The sequence below is a fragment of the Periophthalmus magnuspinnatus genome, chromosome 4 (assembly GCF_009829125.3).
Source record: "Periophthalmus magnuspinnatus isolate fPerMag1 chromosome 4, fPerMag1.2.pri, whole genome shotgun sequence".
Lineage (NCBI taxonomy): Eukaryota > Metazoa > Chordata > Actinopteri > Gobiiformes > Gobiidae > Periophthalmus > Periophthalmus magnuspinnatus.
Window position 1 is genome coordinate 21,352,540 of NC_047129.1, and position 21,158 is coordinate 21,373,697.

General features: G+C 44.9%; 1 protein-coding gene across 1 annotated transcript; it reads right to left on the bottom strand.

Moving 5' to 3' along the window:
• Nucleotides 1–24: 24 nt before the first annotated feature.
• Nucleotides 25–20,959, bottom strand: trappc8 (trafficking protein particle complex subunit 8). Its single transcript, XM_033964824.2, has 29 exons — nucleotides 20,698–20,959; nucleotides 19,797–20,003; nucleotides 18,116–18,205; nucleotides 14,661–14,835; nucleotides 13,999–14,152; nucleotides 13,862–13,919; nucleotides 13,286–13,515; nucleotides 12,752–12,867; nucleotides 12,487–12,637; nucleotides 12,158–12,258; nucleotides 11,893–11,998; nucleotides 11,602–11,733; nucleotides 9,693–9,917; nucleotides 9,459–9,561; nucleotides 9,069–9,263; nucleotides 7,173–7,309; nucleotides 5,372–5,437; nucleotides 5,194–5,284; nucleotides 4,774–4,919; nucleotides 4,275–4,696; nucleotides 3,969–4,170; nucleotides 3,806–3,902; nucleotides 3,638–3,706; nucleotides 3,496–3,545; nucleotides 2,508–2,627; nucleotides 2,257–2,352; nucleotides 1,846–1,988; nucleotides 1,574–1,663; nucleotides 25–686 (listed from the first exon to the last, which is right to left on the bottom strand). The coding sequence occupies exons 1-29, from the start codon at nucleotides 20,852–20,854 to the stop codon at nucleotides 458–460; spliced, it is 4,158 nt and encodes a 1,385-aa protein (XP_033820715.1). The 5' UTR covers nucleotides 20,855–20,959; the 3' UTR covers nucleotides 25–457.
• Between the last annotated feature and the right edge of the window lie 199 nt (nucleotides 20,960–21,158).

Sequence of the window (21,158 nt, forward strand, 5' to 3'; positions counted from 1 at the left end):
ACTGCTGATTGAGCACACAATGAGAAGATTGACAGAAATGTTTAATGTGCTTAATAACAATGTCCAGATAATTAATTTTGATCCCAGAATATAAATTACAAGCAAACAATGGTGCAATATGCAAAATCCGAAAAAAAGCGTTTGAGACATGAGTCTGTAGTTAGTCCAGTCAGTGCTGCAGACACACCACTCCACCAGGTCTACAAAGGGAGAACAAAGCACCAACCCAAACCTCTTCTGCTTCACACTACGCCCTGCTCCTGCACATGCTACTCCACATTCTATCTGGGAAGTGCATTAGCAATGTGAAGGGGATCCTGAAAAGGGCTTCGGTGTAAACAGGAAAACAATCTGTCACGAGATCCCTAGTTGTGGTGACCAGCTGCATGTGCTTTAGTTATACTGTAGAATAGGGGTCAGTCTGGTGTAGTGTCACTCCTGCACCATCAACTAGCGGTCAGGCGTTGTTTATGACAATGAGCGCGGGGCCGTAGCTGTGGATGCTCTCTGGAAGGGCATCTGACTGCGCCGGTCTGACCAGGACTCTACAGCTGCTCAGGTCGTACACTCCGGCGCTGTAGAAGCACGCACGCAGGGGCAGACAGCGCACCTCCTCTGGCCCCAGCACCACACGGTACAGGCTCTTCCCCACCCAGGAGAACAGGGTGCACTGGTCAGCCACCTCACTGCCACAAAACACCAGAAACACTTATTAAGGGCTGGGTAAACTTTCATGTACCAATCTGGGTCAGTGTTTCTCATGCATTTCAGAACATGTTTGTAGAGATCTAAACTAAAGGGTTAGCAGTTGTTTTCCCATAAAAAAAAAAAAAAAATGTAGAAGATTGTATTTTTAATAGCAAAAGACGAAGTTTAAATCTGTCAACTGGACAAATCGTTGGAGTGAAGATGTTTCTCTGCTCATCCAAGTCGCTTCAGTTCTGGTCATTGCTGGTGGTCACTGCCTTATGTCATTATATCATATGAGATATAAGGCAGTGTCCACCAGCAGTCTGACCAGCACTGAAGAGGCTTGGATGAGCAGCAAAATGTCTTCACTCCTACAACGATTTGCGCAGTTGGCTATGGATTAGACCTGGAGGACTGAGGGATTACACAGACATTTACTTAAATAATGCAGTCTTAGTAGTTAGTAGTTTGCTCACTGCCATCATTCAAACTGTGATTTTGATTTGACTGTGATTAATCTTGCAACTCAGGTACATGCTGTTTAGAATGGTCAGCGTCTGTCATGCTCTGAGTGAGTGACAGGCAGATTGAAAGACTCAGATAGCTGTAGGAAATACAAAATATAAACATTTTACACTCACTAAAAAGCTCTAAGAAAACAGTGATTTGATTTTGACACATTTCCCATTTGGAGTGTTTATTTAGTAAACATCAACTATGACAACTATTCAAAAGTTGTTCATCCATTTCACCCCAGTCTCACCCCAGTCTCACCCCAGTCTCACCCCAGTCTCACCCCAGTCTCACCCCAGTCTCACCCCAGTCTCACCCCAGTCTCACCCCAGTCTCACCCCAGTCTCCAAAAAGAAAGAGGATTTCTCACCCAGAGGCTCGGTGCTGCAGCTCCACACTGACGTGAGCCACGCTCACAGACATGTTGGTGAGTGTCAGGCTCACACACACCACGCACATGCTGTGGACACACGCACAGTTAGGGGGCGATAGACCAAGCTCCTGTTGAAGCTCCTGTCTTGCTGAATTGAAATAAGTTGTGACCAACTGCTTAACTATTGATAATAAGTAGGCGCTTAGAGGAGAAAAACAGTTACATGTTTCAATCATGGTAAAATGTAATCAATTTTTTTTGGCAATGACCTGCTAGAACCGAAGGCATGACTGTGGCTCTCAGGATAGCTTAGGTTGGTCCGGACCAGCTCACTGAAGTCCAGTTTGGGGGCTGCAGGAGGAGGGGCCGGCTCCGAGCGGAACCTGAGCAGCATCATGTCTGCAGTGTCCAGCTGAAACACATGCCATGAGAACATGTACATACAGCATCTCCATGGGCAGCTCAGAAACACAGCCCATGGTTTTTGGCTAATGCCATGTGTATTTGTATTTATCACACTGTCGGGACTAAACTCTGCACCTTTTTCTTTTGATCAACAGCATGGTTTATAGTTCAGATATGGGTTAAATTTAGATCAAGGTTAGATAGTGACTATGGTTAATAACCAATGGCATGTCCCCCAAAAAATATGAAAGCCAGCATGTGTGTGAGATGCATACGTTGTGTGGCTCGGGGGACTTCTGGCCTATGTCCTGCAGGGCCACATGGAGCTGTCCCTCCAGGATCAGCTGCTTGTTGTCCTCCACCACAAAAGCCTGTGGACAAACACCAGGGTCAGAGCAAAGGCTCCAAACATCACAGCTGGAATTTTTGTATATGCACTGCTCTCTCCTCTGACTGCTCGCTCCCCTGCGCCCACTCTCTCCCCTGCGCCCACTCTCACCTCTCTGCCCCCTCCTCTAGTCCTTACCTTCCAGATGACGATGATGTGCAGGTCCAGGTCAGTAGGAGAGTGCTCAGTGGGTCCTTCACTCTTGGTCTCACAGCAGCGGAAGAAAAAGTCTCCACAGGGAGTGGCTGAGCTGACCACCTGCACACAACACCACAGACACACAGTGGGATGATGGCTAAGACTTAAGATACATTTTTTCAAATCCCTACCTAACACTGTATGTGCATTGTGCATGTCCCATTGGTTTGGTGCAGTGTGTGGGGCAGCCTCTAGCTCTAGCCTCTAAGACAAGAGGTTCCATCCCATGGCTCTTTTATAAATGAGGCCTGGACCTGCTAAAATGAATGGACATCAATGTATGACCCCGATGTGATGGTGAATGATGAGCGCTGAAGTGCTCATCTTCTCAGTTGCCCCCGGCATGAAAAGCTGTATCCAAGCACCCATGCTGCCTGTAGGCCATATTTATAACTTCTAAAATGAATGGAATTCAATGGGTAACCCTGACGTGATGGCGAACGGCTGAAGCCCACTGACTCAATCCCTGTCAAAATAAGTGCTTTATAGAAACTGATGTTTTGGAGAGCCTATAAGAGCTTGAGACACATACGGAAGAGGGCTGATTAATTATCATTTAGCTGTGCACACAAGTTTTAGTGCTTGAAGGACATGTCAGCACTGTGGTCCATGGGGGGATGATAATTATGATATTCTTTTCTGGGAAAATAGTCAAAATGAACAGTTTCAAACTTCCACCAAACAAGACTTCCTCAAACACTCTTCCTTCAGAGCTCCTCACTGCTCTCCGCGCCTTGAACTGTGTCTCTGAAAAATGCATACAACATACAAACTTTGCATGAAGCTGCACAATGATTCACTTTCGTGTTGTTTTTTTGTTGACGAGCTGCGCACATTTCTGAACTCCTTTTGTGCGTATGGAGGCTTTGGGGCCCCTAGTGATGTGTACTCCAGGTTTTGAAACAAACTCAGGCAAAATAAATTTTACCCTTTCATTGGCCAGGTTGAGATCTGCAAAAGTGAATTTCTCAGTGGCATCTAGGAGACACAAAGACAGAGAGAAGAGTGACCTTGAGTACTGCGCGTACATGTGTGTGTGATAATGCGCATACAAATGTGTGAGGTTGTACCGGGAGGAACTCTGCACTGTACCGCCGTGAAGCACAGCTTGGCCCTCTCTCTGCTGCTGAGGCGCCACTCTATCACCATCAGAAACACAGGCCAAAGGTCAGGGTCATACACAGAGGTCAGTACAGTCATTCACACTCATACATATAGACAGTAAGTAGAGAGCAGACCTTTCTGATGGGAGGGGTTGATGCAGGTCTGCAGGCACCAGCGCTGACCACAGCTCGAGACTTGGACAATGTGGAACTCCCTAACCCCAGCTTCACTCTGGAACAAAGCACAATGTCAGATGCACAGATACACGCGCATACAGGCATATGCACACCAGCTCACCAGGTTGATGTTCTCAACATCCACAAACACCAGTGTTCCACTGGGCATAGGCTGGACTGGGTCAGGCTGATGATGGGTGAGCTCGACAGTGGCAGGCTGGTGAGGGATGGGCAGGGCAGGGCCGGGGGTGCGGCAAGCGGAGGCAGTCACACTGAGGGAGCGGCTGGAGCAGATGAAGACAGTGTGGCGTAGTACTCTGTGGCTGAGGACAACAGTGTCAACAGCTGGTAAGTGGTCTTAAACTTTAACTATATGATAATGGTATAAAAATACTGTCCCGCTTTCACAGAGAAGCAGTTGGCTTACCTGATCTTGCCTCCCTTCTCTGTGCTCTCATAGTAGAACAGGAAGTTGATTTCGTGCACTCCTTCTTTATCAGGGCCCCGGAGCCACAGGGGCAGCTGCATGGACTCCCCAGGCCTGAGCACGCCTCCCTCGATAGGGATGGAGATAACCGAGGAGGGTTGGAGGAAGTCCCGTGCTGACACCAGCACATGTGGGTGTTGGGGCTTCCCGGTCACAGTCTTGTAGGCAGAGCAGTTTTCAGCAGAGCCAGGGGTCACTGGGGTCAGAGGGCTGCTGCCGACAGAGCCGAAGGTGAAGAAGGTAGGGTGAGTGGACACCACCCTGAGGCCGCACAGGCCCACGGAGCTCATGTTACAGAACTCAATGTAGGCCTTCCGGATCTCTCCACAGAGCAGCGCTGACGGAAACTGCAGGAAGAACACCTGAGGTACACAACAGTCAGCATCATGCTCTGCCTCAGAGTGCCTCCTACAAGCCTAGAGAGCAACAGCACACTCACCTCCAGTAAAGGCATGGGGGCAACAATGATGGGGTGAAGCCTCTCGTCTCTCCCATGTCGCACAGACATCTTGTCCTCTTTGGTCTGGTTCAGGCGTGGGCCCTGGATTTTCAGCTCCTGTCTGCCCCGCACCACCAGCATGTCCCCTGCACACAGCATCGCTGGCAGGTTCATCAGTATGTCCACAACACTGCACTTATGCCCTACTCCTATTAGAACAGTTCACTGAACAAGCCAAAAAAATACTAGACCAGACCTCCAGACCAGCTTGTGCTTCATTTGAAATTACAAGTCAAAGTACAAATGCAGCATTATTATATGTACATTAGCAAAAGTATGGTTATGTATGTTAACTGCTCTTCTTAGCATGCAAAGCTCTAGGCATTTCATAGACAGTGTAAACATAGTGAGCGTCAGTACCTTCCGCAGAGTCCCCTGCTGCAGACAGACTATAGCCCAGCCCTGTCACACTGAGCTGCCCTGTCCTCCGAGGCACCAGCTTCAGACGAGCCTGGAACACAAGAACATGGTCAGTAGAGTGTGAGAAGTGTCCAGACCACCTCCACGCTGTCTCCACCTTCTCCACTGTCTCACTCACCACTTTGGTCTCCTCTGGGGCCAGGGCAAAGTCCACGATCACCTCATTGGTCATCACCTCCTCTGCCTGCCAGGGCAGGACAATGTTAGGATGAGGAGCAATGGGGTAAAGAGATACTGTTCCTTTTGGTTTCATGCATATCAATGAGGCAACAGTGTGGACCCAAACCTCTACGCATTAGAATGAAAAGTATTTTCTAAATGCATCAGGATAAACTGTGCTGTTAAATTAGGGTCCGAGTGCGAATGTGCGAGAAGGGCAAGCCAGCGACTTGTCTGCCTTACACTTGGGTATTTGTACAATTCTGAGGGAAACTGCAAAAAACAAGTGATAAACAATGTATAGATAATTAAGTGGTATTGAAGTGAGCTCTAATTTTGAGTGAAGACCCTAAAAAAAAAGCCCGGCCCAGAAAAATGTCATTGTAGACAAAAATGATATTAAGGCCCCGCCCTAAACCGTACAGGAAGCTGACCATGTTGATCATATCCGAGAAAGACAAAAGCACACACCCTCGCATTCAGGACATCTCCTCACACAGTTTTCATTGCAGACACTTCAAATTTGGCCAAAACGTGCAAAACCTATGTGCAATTAAAAATTATCAATTACATTTTGAATATGTCTTTGGTTGTGGTCATGGTGAATTTTCAACAAAATTGCAATTTTTGAAAAAAAATAAAATAAAAAAATAAAAATTCTCTTTCACACATTGTTTGCAAAAAAGGCAATACAGCATTTATGCAGATTTGTGAGCTGAACGCAATGATATGCAAATCATGGCACTATTGCCAAATTCATGTAAGAATCTGTTTGTCATGGGCTTGTGATGGGCTTGTGAAAAAATTCAAAGGGGCCTTATTTGTGATGGGGCACGATGTGAGAAAGTCACATGACTCTAGCTTTTATGGTTTAGGAAAAAATAATGGGTGGAACAAAAATTTCCATTATTATTATTTATTTTTATGGCCGGATTGAGGGCATTTTTGACCACTTCAACATTAACAAAAAGTAAATTTTGTTTCACCCAAATTCAAAATACATTACGGCAATGAGAGACCTTTTCATCATAGACAAATTAAATTTGGTACAACAATAGCTCATGTCCCCTCCCTCAACCCTACAGGAAGTCTGCCATTATGATTGGAGCCAAATTTCTGACAAATTTTAACTCTCACATTTGAATTTTTTACATCATGGATTTTCATTGAAAAAAATTCAAAATTTGTCAAAATTAACTAAACCTGTCATAAATTGTGGGTGTGGTTCACCTGCAAACAAAAAAGCCATTATTTGAAGCATATTGTGTAACTCAGACATTCGGAGTCTCGCTCGGCATGAATATACATTTTCTACAAAATGACAATCTGCACGCAATGATACACAAATTGCATAGCTGAGGCATGACATTGCTCCACAGCACCGCCTTGAACTTTTGAATGAGACCCAAACAAATGTGTTCGTCAAAGACATTTGTCATAGAGATTCATATTGCCATACTGCCAAAAAGCCCAATAGAACATACCTCTATTTGCAATCTTGTTGCCATGGTAACATCCATGATTTGTCATAGAAAAACATGGGTTTTGCTTAACTGAGATGAAAAAATTTTGACCACTGAAATTCTGTACACATACTCCACACATCATACTGAACAAAAAAGCCAATGATGACATGTATATCTATTTGTATAAAAATCCCTTCAACTTGTGCAAAAATAACCAGATCTGGACGAACCCAAGGTTTATGTATTTTGATGATCTGGACAGCATATGTAAATTAAACCTTTATCTTTGCGTACCAGAGCTGCAGGAGCGTTCTCGTTGGACAGCTCTGTGCAGTCTCCATCTGCAGTGAACCTCCAGAGGAGTGTGAGCTTGGACAGAGACAGCGCCACCTTCAGGGGGTTCCTCAGGACCACCTCCACGATGATGGGCTCTGCACGCACACAAATGTAGTCTGAGGGCTCGCCACTCACAAATGTAGTCTGAGGGTTCTGCACACACACTCATGTAGTCTGAGGGCTCTGCACTCGGACTCATGTAGTCTGAGGGCTCTGCACACACACAAACACACACGCATGTAGTCTAAGGGCTCTGCATGTGCACACACACATAGTCTAAGGGCTCTGCATGCACGTGCACACACACACATGTAGTCTGAGAGCTCTGCACTTGCACATATAATCTGAGGGCTCTGCACTCACACATGTATAGTGGGGCAAAAAAGTATTTAGTCAGTAACAAATTGTGCAAGTTCTCCCATTTAAAAAGATAAGAGAGGCCTGTAATTTTCATCATAGGTACACTTCAACCATGAGAATGGGGAGAAAGTATCCAGGAAATCACATTGTAAGATTTTTAATTAATTAATTGGTAAATTCCTCGGTAAAATAAATATTTGGTCACCTACAAACAAGCAAGACTTCTGGCTCTCACAGACTTCTTTAAGAGGCTCCTCTGTCCTCCACCCGTTACCTGTATTAATGGCACCTGTTTGAACTCGTTATCAGTATAAGAGACACCTGTCCACAACCTCAAACAGTCAAACTCCACTATGGCCAAGACGAAAGAGCTGTCAAAGGATACCATAAAAAAAACTGTAGACCTGCACCAGGCTGGGAAGACTGAATCTGCAATAGGTAAGCAGCTGGGTGTGAAGAAATCAACTGTGGGAGCAATTATTAGAAAATGGAAGAAACACAAGACCACTGATAATCTGCCTCGATCTGGGGCTCCACGCAAGATCTTACTCCGTGGGCTCAAAATGATCACAAGAACGGTGAGCAAAAATCCCAGAACCACACGGGGAGACCTAATGAATGTTCCTGCAGAGAGCTGGGACCAAAGTAACAAAGTAACATCAGTAACACACTATGCCGCCAGGGACTCAAATCCTACGTGTCCCCCTGCTTAAACCAGTACATGTCCAGGCTCATTTGAAGTTTGCTAGAGAGTATTTGGATGATCCAGAAGAGGACTGGAAGAATGTCATATGGTCAGATGAAACCAAAATAGAACCTGTAAAAACTCAACTTGTCGTATTTGGAGGAGAAAAAATGCTGAGTTGCATCCAAAGAACACCATACCTACTGTGAAGCAGGGGGGTGGAAACATCATGATTTGGGTCTGTTTTTCTGCAAAGGGACAAGGTCAAATGAATGGGGCCATGTATCGTGAGATTTTGAGTGAAAACCTCCTTCCATCAGCAAGGCCATTGAAGATGAAACGTGACTGGGTCTTTCAGCATCACAATGATCCCAAACACACAGCCCAGGCAACGAAGGAGTGGCTTCGTAAGAAGCATTTCAAGGTACTGAAATGGCCTAGCCAGACCTCTGTCATTGCCAACAAAGGGTATATAACAAAGTATTGAGATGAACTTTTGTTACTGACCAAATACGTATTTTCCACCATAATTTGCAAATAAATTCTTTAAAAATCAGACAATATGATTTTCTGGATTTTTTTTTCTCGTTCTGTCTCATAGTTGAAGTGTACCTATAATGAAAATTACAGGCCTCTCATCTTTTAAAGTGGGAGAACTGGCACAATTGGTGGCTGACAAAATACTTTTTTGCCCCACTATACTCTGAGGGCTCTGCACTCACACTCAGGTAGTCTGAGGGCTCTGCACTTGCACATGTAGTCTGAGGGTCGAGTCATGTAGTAATGACATGCTCTGTGTGAGAACTGACCTTGAAGCACAGCCAGGGGGCGCCGCAGGTTGTCAGTCTGGCTGTGTAGGCAGTACTGAGTGGGTTGAAAAGCTACAGGAGCGATCCCACGGTTAGCAGCAGATACCAGTTGTAGTTCCAGCTGACACCACATGGCGGCGTTGGCCTGGTCATACTCCTGATCCAGAGACACGTGTGTGGCCGCCTGTTTCTCTCCTGCACACACATGCACACAGCTGATGATTGTGGTATAATCGCACGTTTAAATTTGCAGCAGGAGGACCCTCATGTGGAGAGTAACAGCCTAGAGAGATCAGCACTGAGAAAGCATGAGGGCAGACTGGTACAGAGAAAGCATGAGGGCAGACTGGCATCAGAGCAGACACTACTATGGACAAATGTAGATCTGACCTTCTGCAGGGCAGCGCTCGGGGCCGAAGTACACCCTGGTGGCAGAGCTCTGGATGCAGGGCAGGGGTAGGTCAGAGCAAGTCTCCGTGCCCCCCACACCACTCTGCTGAATACAGACAGCACTGAGCTACACAAGAGAGCACACCAGTATCTGCTAACACTATACTTGCGTCATATCTGTAAGAGTTATACATTCACTGCTGCTGGGCCCAGGCTCATTGTGTACGAACTTGCCTTGAAAACGTAGAGGTACTCCCGGAGGAAGGCCCCTTGCTGTGTGGCTGTCTGCTGGCTCTCCTTCTCCAGGATAACTTTGAAGGCCTCTACGGCTCTGTCGGCTCGCTGCAGTGTGAAGGATTGCCGTCCAATGGTGAAATTGATGTGGTCCTCGGCCAGAGACCAGCCACGGCCCTGGTACACTTGCATGGCGTGGCAGTAGCAGCGCAGAGCATGCCTCCTCTGAACAGGCATACACACAGAGGGGATATGGCCAGCTTCAAAATGACTCACAGCAACATCCATACAACTGCATTTTTAGAACCATGGAGTATCAGTTTAAGATATTTTGAAAACGGCCCCACCTGGAGCATGTTTAAAAGTACTGCCCCACAGTACTCTGTGTCTCTGTCAGTCTAGTAGCTGGTGGCACAGGGCCGCTGGCCGCTACAGTTAGTACTGAGCAAGCCCAGGCTGTAAAACTAGTATCCCACATAAATCCACCAGTGATAATAGACAGGTTTACAGCTGTCGACCAAGCAGATGACTTCAGCCGTCCTCAAACATCAACTTGTATGTTAGACCCTATTGCAACCAGACTCCTCAAAGAAATCCTCCCTCTAATTGTAGATCCTATCCTTAATATAATAAATACCTCCTTAGAAAATGTCCCCCAGTCCTTCAAATATGCAGTAATTAAACCGCTTCTGAAAAAACGAATCTTGAACTTGATCTTTTAGCCAATTTTAGACCCATCTCTAATCTTCCCTTTCTCTCAAAAATCCTTGACAAAGTTGTAGTTAAGCCGCTTTGTCACCACCTACAGGCTAATAATTCATTTGAAGTTTTTCAATCGGGATTCAGGGCTCACCACTGCACAGAAACTGCACTACTTAAAGTCACAAAGTTCTGTTGAACTTCAGAGAAGCGTATGACACCATCAACCACAACATTCTACTACAGAGGTTAGAATGTGATATGGGTGTCAGAAGGGCAGTCCTTAACTGGTTTAAATCCTACTTATCTAATAGGTACTAGTTTGGGGGAAGTATGGTAACCTGAGCACTATCCTCAGTTTCCTCCTATTTTACCTGTCAACAGCAATCACTATTCAGTTCACCTAGAGTTCGTTCTTTGCTTTTCTCTGTTCCCTGTCAAACTCCCCTTTGGGAAGTGCAACTGTTTCAGATGCCTGGCCGCTGACCACCCAGTGATGGCTGTTCCCTAGATCCCCTTCTGTACCCTAATCATGTTCCATGGACCCAGACCCTCCCTTCCCTTACCTGGATGGATGACCCAACACCTGGCTAGGATGGCCCCCACCCTACTGTGGATAAGCCTCCTTCTGTCCTTAGTTCAGTGGGCTCTGGCCCTACAGACTTGAACTCTATCTGCAAATGAATGCACTTTAGTCCTGGACACATCTGCAGCCTGCCCGTCTATGGGAGTGGATCTCTCCTTTGCTGTGGTTCTCCTCAAGGTTTCTCTTTTCCCCACTGTTTTTTTTTTAGTTTTTCCTTGCCGAGAATGGGAGGTCTAAGGACAGGGGATGTTCTTGGACAGTTATTAATTTGCTTGTTTTCTGTTGATTAATTTGCTTGTCTGTTTCATTGTTGATTTTCTAACTTTCCATTTTTTAAATCAATTATCATGTTCAGCCCTAAGAGGCAACTGTTGTTGTGATTTTGGGCTTTACAAAAATAAATTGAATTGAATTGAACTTTAGACAGTGGAGACACTTGCGGCCCATACCATTCCACTCCAAAGCAAACCAGTGGAAATAAGGCTATCCAATTTACTTTTAATTTTTCAGAGCATCATTATAAAGTCCTGCACTGTGCAGTATCTGAAATTAGGAGTTAATATCTGATCCATGCAGTGCACCCCACCCTAGCACTGGTGTACCCTGAGCAGGGTCTGAGCTCACCTGTCCAGCCTTACTGAAGCGGTGCCCGGCCAGGATCATGTGGAAGGCAAACTTGCGCACCATGGGAATCCTCATGTTGATGAAGCAGTGAGCCGCCTGCTCCAGCAACAGAGCACTGCGCAGGTCTGAGTCCTGGAACACACAGACCAGCAGCTCAAGCTAACCTAGGTTTAGTCCTGCACTTGGAAACTTTGCTTTTTACCAAATATTATGACTATAGGACTGACAATTTGAAAATGAAAAGTAGGGTAAATATTTTATTTTACTGTGAAACAGAGAATACATCCGTACCTCACTAGTCATCTTGATGAGCAGTGTGGCAGCCTCTGCATACTTGCCCTGGTTCTTCAGGATCTCCACACTGAGCAACGTGCAGCGCTCAGCCAGCACCATGTTCCTGCACACACATATACACATGTGCACACATACACAGAGACACACACAGGTAGATTACATGTCTTACATTCATTACCTGGAGACTGACCCATAACCTTACCATATTAACTATTACAAACGTCTAACACTCCTGCCCCCCAAACACCTGCCTCCCACACACCTGCATGTGTCTTTGTACGTCTGAATGGCCGTGTCCATGTAGTGCGCTGGGTATGGTCTGGGAGCACCAGGTTGAAGGAAGGCCGACACCGCAGCCATCTCCTGTACACACAAGGAGATACAGCACAGGTCAACAGGGGGACACGGGGGACAGGGGGGCACAGAGGGACACAGAGAGACAGGACAGGTCAACAGGGGAACACAGGGAGACAGAGGGGGGACACAGATGACAGAGGGACAAAGGGAGACTGTGGACAGGTCAAGAGAGAGACACAGAGGGACAAACAGGACAGGTGAACAGACAGATGTAGTTGGGGATGATGAGTTTACCAGTGCCCCCGCTGCATACAGCATGGCCTGGTCAGACAAGAAGTCCTTCTTGGCTGTGTGGTAGCAGCTGTAGGCCAACTCATAGTGCTGCACCAGGAAGCACAGATCGGCCATCTTACGGATCTGCAGCTCAGGGGCCTCCGGGGGGTACCTCATTCAGGGAAACACACTTCATTATTGTGGATTTCTCAAACCAATCAGAATTAGCTGGAGAGGGAGCAGCCTGTAGGACCATGTTCATCAAATATATAGAGTCAGTACTTACAGGAGCCCACAAGTGCTCTTGGGCTCAGCAACGCTTTTCTCAGGGGCCTTGCCTCCACCAAACCACTTCTTAGTGGCTGTAAAGAGGGAGCGGCTCAGGCCTTTCCTGGAGACAAGCTGTGGACACAGGAAGGATCTTAGCACAGGTGTACAGTAGGCCCCAACCAATATATCGGTTGGCAGATGGCCAATATGGGCACTTGGAGAAATACTGGGTAAATCTAGCCGATATGTGCCCATAGTCCACGTAAGCATGCTATACCTTGTTATAGAGCATAAACTCTCTAGAATATAACCAATAAAGCCAATTTACAGATAAATGTCCTAAAATGTGATGCCACATCAATACTTATCTGTGAAGTACTTTGTGACACTGTTCTGCACCTGAGTGAACCCCAGAGTCACGTGATTCTGTTTACACCAGTGCACTCTCACTATTCGCTCTGGGACAGAACTGAGGAGCTGGCTTTAAATGCTCTTTGTCTGAACTAAATTTCTGATAAAAGTGTACAGAGCACACAGGTGACAGGCTCACCTGGTCATTGAGCTGGCGGATGTTTTTCTCGATGTGTGGCAGCAGGCCTCTGAAGGTGAACTCCTGGATGAACTGTCTGATGCGGTCGTGGTCATTGAGTGTGAGGCAAGTGCCGTGGCCCCCGGGTGTCCCACTCGTGCTGTCTGATGCTCTCCTACCGCTGTCACAGGCACTCAGGGGTGGGAGGGCCCCTGTATCCAGAGCCTGGCTCTGGCTGTCAGATATTTCCCCTAGAAACAGATCAAAGCATCCAAACTACTGAATAGTCCCAGGCATAGTGTGGAGAGAGGGAAGGTGTGTGTGTGTGCGGAGCTGGAGGGTGTGTGCGGAGCTGGAGGGTGTGTGCGGAGCTGGAGGGTGTGTGCGGAGCTGGAGGGTGTGTGCGGAGCTGGAGGGAGTGAGCGGAGATAGAGGGAGTGCACGGAGATAGAAGGGAGTGCGCGGAGATAGAAGGGAGTGCGCGGAGATAGAAGGGAGTGCGCGGAGATAGAAGGGAGTGCGCGGAGATAGAAGGGAGTGCGCGGAGATAGAAGGGAGTGTGTGTGGAGAGAGGGAATAAATGTGCAGATGTTTGACCTGCATCTGCTTGCTCTGGGGTCTCGGCTGTCACACTGGCTGATGTGGAGTCCCCATCCTGCACAATCACACAGGGACAGTCACACAGGATGGTCACACATTTGTATGGTGAGCAGTTGCTGCATAGTGGGTCTCACCACAGAGTGCAAGTAGCTCTTGTGCAGGTACTGGCTCCAGGGGTCTGGGATCTGCTCCTCCTCTGACACCCCCTCTGTGCGTGAGTTGATTTTTAGCAGATAGCAGCCTTGAGTCCCATACCTCTGCTTCATGTCCTCATAGACAGTCTCTGCTCTGCAACACAGGAAACTCCTCACATCCACAGACTTTCACAACAAAACTCTGCCTGCTCAAGGCTCAACTCCAAACTCCTCTTGTGTTGAAGCACGTTCAACAAAGTAGCAGTATTGCCGTTTACTTAAAAATAACTAACTATAAATATTTACAATGAGCGATTGATTAAGCACTCGGCAATACAGAAGGGCAGTGTTTCTCAAACTTTGATAAGTGAGGTCCTCTACAATTCAATATTTGCTTGATTTATAGTAAAATGCATTTTTTGTCCTCTTTTGAGTAGTTTCTTGGTTATAGGGGTTGTGGCAATGATGTAATCCAATTTAGGCCTGCAAAAGTCCTGCTTTAGACCAGGTTTAGATCTGGAGGTACTCATTTTGAAGTTTTCTTCAGTGGTGCAGTCGGTCATACCCACATCAGTCAGTTGTTTCTCCTCTTGCTTGGGCTGATCTGGGCTCCATTCACTCATAGTTTAAGTCATAAAATCGATTGTGGCGACATAACCTACCTGTGGTCGTCACCCTGGCTAACGTCGTGCAGGAGAACGTAGTACTTGAGCGTATTGGGAATGAACCACTTGGGGGCACTGTACTCTCCACTGTGCTGAACCTGGTGCTGCTCCTGGGACAGCTTGAGAAACTGCTCAAAGGGGACAGCCTCAGAGGAGGATACCACCAGCAGGCCTGCAGCCGCGGGTCAAGGACATAGACATATAAATATAGATATATATAGATATATAAAGATGTGGACTGAGGGAGTGTGATGTCACCCATGGCTTTCGGCTACAGCCACATGAAGCTAACAACAGCTAGCAGTTACAGCTAGACCCATATTTGGAAATCTGGTTGGGCAATGAAAAAAACAATCAGGAGCAAGATCATTATTATTATTGAAAGTACTTGCCTATTCACACTGGCATAGCTGCTTTGGCAGGGGGCGGGTGCTTAGCAATGGGACGCGATAGCAGTCAATCAAATCTGTTGCCAATGTGGGAAAGAAGGCACCTGACTGGTCTGTTATTAATGTTTATATGTTGATTTAGAGTCAAAACTGCAAAATTAAACATCAGTATCATGTAGAGTTTATACGAACATTTTAAGGCCAGAATGACAAGCCACAGCTGTCACGACAGCAGTTATAGACACAGTATTTATAGGACACACATTATTTGGGTTGTTATAACATGCTCCAGAATACCTCTCATATTTTACAAATAAAGTATCGACTGATGGCATACACTACCTTATGCAGGTCAAGCATTTCCTCATTAAGAATGGGGTTACCAATCCCTTACTGGCACCAGAGGGAATTACCATGGGGAGGAAAAAAAAACTAGCTTCGCTTTTACGCTCCACTTGGCAACCTAACAGATAGACTTCTTTTTCACCAACACTGTCAAAAGAAACCACATACAGTTCAAACCAGAAGTTTACATACACTATATAAAAAGGGTGGAAAAAAGTTTTCTTGCTGTCTGACATGAAATCAGACTTTTTCTGTTTTAGGTCAATTAGGATTACCAAAATTATTTCTATTTGCTAAATGCCAGAATAATGAACAATTTCATTGCTTCCTGCAAAGTCAGAAGTATTTGGTATCATTGCCTTTAAACTGTATGACAGGTCAAACATTTTGGATATTCTTCCACAAACTTCTCACAATAGATGGCAGGAATTTTGGCCCATTCCTCCTGCCTTGCTCACACATGCGTTTTTAGGTGTGCTTATACATTTTCAATAGGATGGGAATCAGGGCTTTGAGATGGCCACTCCAAAACATTACCTTGGTTTGTAACCAGTTTGGCAGTATGCTTAAAGTCATTGTCCATTTGCCCCAAAGCTTTAACTTCCTGGCCTGTTGCTTTGGTATTTCCACATAATGGTCTTTCCTCATGAAGCAACCTATTTTGTGAAGTGCACCAGTCCGTCCTGCAGCAAAACAAACCCACAACATGATGCTACCACCCCCGTATTTCACAGTTGTCAGGCTTGCAAGCTTCATCCTTTTTCCTCCAAATATAACAATGCTCATTATGGCCAAACAGTTCAACTTTAGTTTCAATTTGCAAATTGTAATCTGACTTTTTAATGTTTCTTTTGGAGTACTGTAATGGCTTCTTCCTGGTAGAGTCACGTTTCAGTATTTGTTTCACCGTGGATAATGACACACTTAGACTTACCATCTTTAGCCAGCATCTTCACAAGGTCTTTTGCTTTTGTTCTTGGATTGATATGCACATTTCAGACCAAAGCACGGACACAGAACTCCTTCCTGAGCAGGATGATGCTTGGACATTTCCATGTTGTATATACACACATATAATGTTTGAACAGATGAACATAGCACCTTCAAGCATCTGGTAAACCCCCCCCCCCTTCCCCCATAGCCCCACCAAGTTGAAATTGACATCACTTGCACACTGGCTGACATTGGTTAAATACATAATTCACACTTAATGCTAAATGCTACAGAGCCACCAAGAGGACTGGAAAGCACAAAAAAAAAAAATTTAATTAAAATCACATTGCCAGAAATGGTTCACATTTTGTAGAAAAACCCTTTATGTGCCCCTGATCATTAGACCCATGCTGTAATTTTTATAGTTTATTACTCTACGGACATCCAACCCACCCATTCAAGTGAATGGCACTGTGACTCATATCAGGCAATGGTGAAGAAAAGACCCACTAACCATGAACCAAAACACACCATAATTCGTAGAGTGGGAGTGGGGAGGGGCAAAATTTTGGCATAGGCTGACGAAATTCTAGACAGTGATTGAGTTCCATAAGACAAGCTAAAAATGAATAAGCACACTGTCCTATGATGAACAGGAAGTCGGCCATATTGGATTGAATTTCTGATGCCACTTTGACATACGTTTAAATATGAAATTTATTAATGAAACTAACTTACATTTTTTAGAGATATTCATTATGTTTTTTGTATAGCACGCTGTGAAAAATTTTTCCTTATTTCCTGTTTCTTTGATACCTGCTCAGAGCCACATGCATCCTCCTACAGAGCTTAAATTTTAACCAACAGTGCAAAATCCAAGCCTGGATAGAGCAGACTAATGAGCACCAATGGTGACTATAGTGCCTCCCATAATACACATAAAAGGTCCAACATTATCCAATTCTCACGAAACCTGGGGAATTAGTTCTTGGGTCTTGTGTCTGCTCAAGTGCTTTGTAGCTTGCTAAAGTAAGTTTATAATGTTTTCAAAACATATTGCTCCTTTCCTTTTATGTGGCTGACCCACTTGTGTGTGTGGTAGAAAGAGATGTAGAAGAGACACTGACATAGGATAAATAATAATAATAAGAAGAAGAATGTAATGAATGCATTGTACTGTAGCAAGGTAATAACAGCAGGTTAGGTAAATAATAACAAATAATAAAGACAGAAATGTCTATGGACAGGGTGGTCTGAGTCCCAGCTGATTGCCCATGAGAGGTGCAACTGATAATTTTGGATGCGGTGTGTGTGACCATGGCGAGTTTATTTTTATACTGTGCAAAAGTAACAAAATGTGTGAGGTGACATAGAGGGCACAGAGGTTGCGGAGAATGTGAGTCTTTGTTGGGAACGTTCATGGGTATCGGTGACATGTTGTTCAAAGTTTAGTTTATTTTGTCTAGTTTGAGTCAGAAATATTTGAAGTGACTGACAACACTGTTTTGTCATGTTTGATGGTAGAGGACCACGTCTGGTATGTATGAGTGGGTGTAAATGAGTAACTCCTTTTCTGCTTGACAAATTTAACTCACTGGTGAGTTTTTTTTTTTGTTCCCTAGCTTTTCCTCTTCAGAAGCTAACCAGGCTCACGTTTGTCAGGTGCATTTGAATGAAGAGTAGTGTTGGCAGGAAAAATGTAAAAAGTAAAGCAGGAGTAGACTAAATGAGAGCACAGATCACAACAGAGGAATTTTGGGAGTGCTCTGGGAGCACAAAGGATACAGGCCAGGTAGTGGTTGAGGAACTCATGGTCCGAGGAGGGCATGGTCTGCAGGAAGGCCTCTCTGTAGGCCTCGAACCAGGGGGTGGTGCCTAGACAAACAGACACATCAGTACACCTACCACAATTGTATCCCCTATCTAGACAGTTCACGCTGTTATAGCCTGTATTTTTATTAGTATGAAAGATGCACTGTGTAACTTTTCTGGTGTCACCTGCAACTCTCAATGGAGATGGTATTGCTTTAAGAGGAATGTTATTCAGTATGATATTAAACGTATCCATCTCTCGTCTTTGGAATGAAACAAGCAGGTGGTGCACCTCCCCACCAGAAAGGTTACAAAGTGTACCTTTAACCTATTATTAACAACCCACTGAACTGGTAAAAGTTTACATTCATATTATAGAGTTTGATTATGTCATAATCAAAATTCATCATAATTTTTGCTAGAGGGCAGAAGTATATATTATATTATATATATAATTCTGTGGGAGATTCACAGTTTTCGAAAGAAATCTCCAAACTTATGACGGCTAATTGATTAGTTGACTAGTCAGATACATCTCTATGTATCTGACCCAAACTGCATTCACAAGATTACACCTGCACGGATGTTCATGCAAGACCAACTATTTAGGTAGAAAAAATACAAGGATCAATGTATTTATTAGAGCTCCAGACGGTGCCCCTAAGAATTTAGGTGCCCCAGAACATGATATAATAATATCTCAATAATGACTAGTTTTATCTACTGAAAGTTGTTTATTTGATCAAACAACATTAAGGACTTAATTTTCATTAAGTTAAAGCAAAATGAGTTAATAAAAAGCTATTATATAAATTACTTCACAAACTGGTCAGAGTGAGAGGTCTGTGCTTTTAAGGATCTTTACAGTTCACTATAATAAAGTGCAGAGGAGACCACTTCGGTTTCAATAGGTGATCTTTGACATCTTTTGCCTTCTAGATTAATTTTATTTTTCACCTTTTTCACCTTTTTCATAAATAGACAAAACTAAAGTCATGAGTTAGCCCTGTGCATCAGAACATGAGTGCAGTGGCATCAGCTCCGACGAGGTGAGAGCGGGTGAATCAAGTCTTTTTTTGTTTTGTTGTCAATTAAAGAAATCATTTAAATGTGTCCTATATGTGTTTATAATGAGGACAGAAGACACAGGACAAGGGATGTGATGAGGATCTGCACCCAAAGAATTTTTTTTGTCGCACAGGGCATTTAATATGCCTTATGTAATTCCTTGTTATCTAAATTAAATAATTACCGGTAGTCAATAATTTTGGTTGACTAAGACTCCATTAATCGATTAATCGACTAAAGGACTTCAGCCCAATAAGTTTGTATTTGAGTTATGCTCCCCTGAAAAAGAAAATTATTTCTGCAGATAGAGAAGACGTTGAACCAATTTTAGTTTCATGAGGATAAGCCCAGTAATATTAATATTAATAACCATAAAACAGGTCACATTAACAGGACAGAAATGAGCCCTTCAGGCCACAAGGTAATATAAAAGAAAATACTATGATTTTATGTTGAAAATTACATTCTATTGTGTAAATAAAGAGTGTTTTTATTATCATTGTGGTATTGGGATAGGTATTGAATCGAAATTGAGTTGGACATTTTAGTGTCTTGACAACAGCACCAGAGTGTAGTGAACCTGCACCTGTGAAGCTGAGCTGGTAGTCCCCTGCAGTGATGCTGCTGAGAGCACCCTCCGGAGGATGTGAGGACAGGACAATGTGGTGGAGGGTGGAGCGCTGGGCGGGGCTCAGGAATGAGGTGGGGGCTTTGAGGCTGGGGCTAAGGGTGTTCACACTGATGCGCAGACCCTTCACCTGCAGCAGAGCGTTGTTTGGGTCCCGGATGTGACCTAGAGGGGACAAGGGGGCCAGGAGGACAGGGACAGAAGAGGGACACGAGGAAAGGGACAGGAAGCGGACATGGGGAGTACGAAAGAGACAGGGCAGGAGGAGAACAGGGACAAGAGAAGAAGAACAAAGTTCAGGGACAGAGAGAGGAAGATAAGAGGAGGACAGGGACATGAGATGGACAGGAGCAGGGAGGAGAGCAGGAGGAGAGGGACAAGAGGAGGACATGAACAGGAGGATGACAAGGGAAGGAGAGGGTAAGGAGGAGGACAAGAGGAGAACAGGGGCAGGGAGACAACAGGGACAGGAGGAGGAGAAAATGAGAAGGAGAGAGTTGAAAGGGTCAGGAGGGACAAGAGGAGCAAAAAGGTTAACCAAACCACTGCACACCCCAAAATCTGCAGAAAAATAAGACATTTTATCTGTCTCCATCTCAGTAAAACTCGACAGCATTTATCCCACAACATACCATCACAATATAACTCATAATTTTGTATAAACACTGGTCTTTTCCTTCCTTCAAATTACGAAAAACAGAATATACGTTAGTTGCCAAGTCTTACTGTGTCATAAAGCCTCACGTAAACCCTATTTTACAGTTAGTCTACGGTATATATGTAGTTAAGTTTAAACCTAGAGTGTGTTTACAGTAGTTTCTCTCTTAGTTATGGTCAGATACAGTCCGTGAGGCCGTACCTTCGGAGGTTAGCCTGCAGAAGGGCCGTAGCAGCTCGGCGAAGCTCAGCCTGTTCCTGCGGCTCACCCGCTCCGCCTCTCCGCTGCACAGGACCGCGACCATCGGCGTGAACGAGTCCTGGACCAGCTCCTGCACAGACTGCACGCACTGCGCCATGGCCGAGCGCTCTGAGGTCCCAAGAGGACTCTAAAACAAGCGACAAACACGAAAAAAACACCGACTCTCAGTCTTCTTCTGCCTTAGTCCACCATGACAGAGGAGTATACTTCCGGTGTGCAGTCAGCTGACAGCAGGGGGCGGGGCCCGCAGGGGCCCTCCTCCTGGAGCATTATCTGTGAAATTTGAAATGTTTTTATTTCATTTTGAAAAGCTTTTATTTCATTTTGAAATGCTCTTATTTCATTTTGAAAAGCTTTTATTTCATTTTGAAAAACCTTTTATTTCATTTATAGGCAAAATA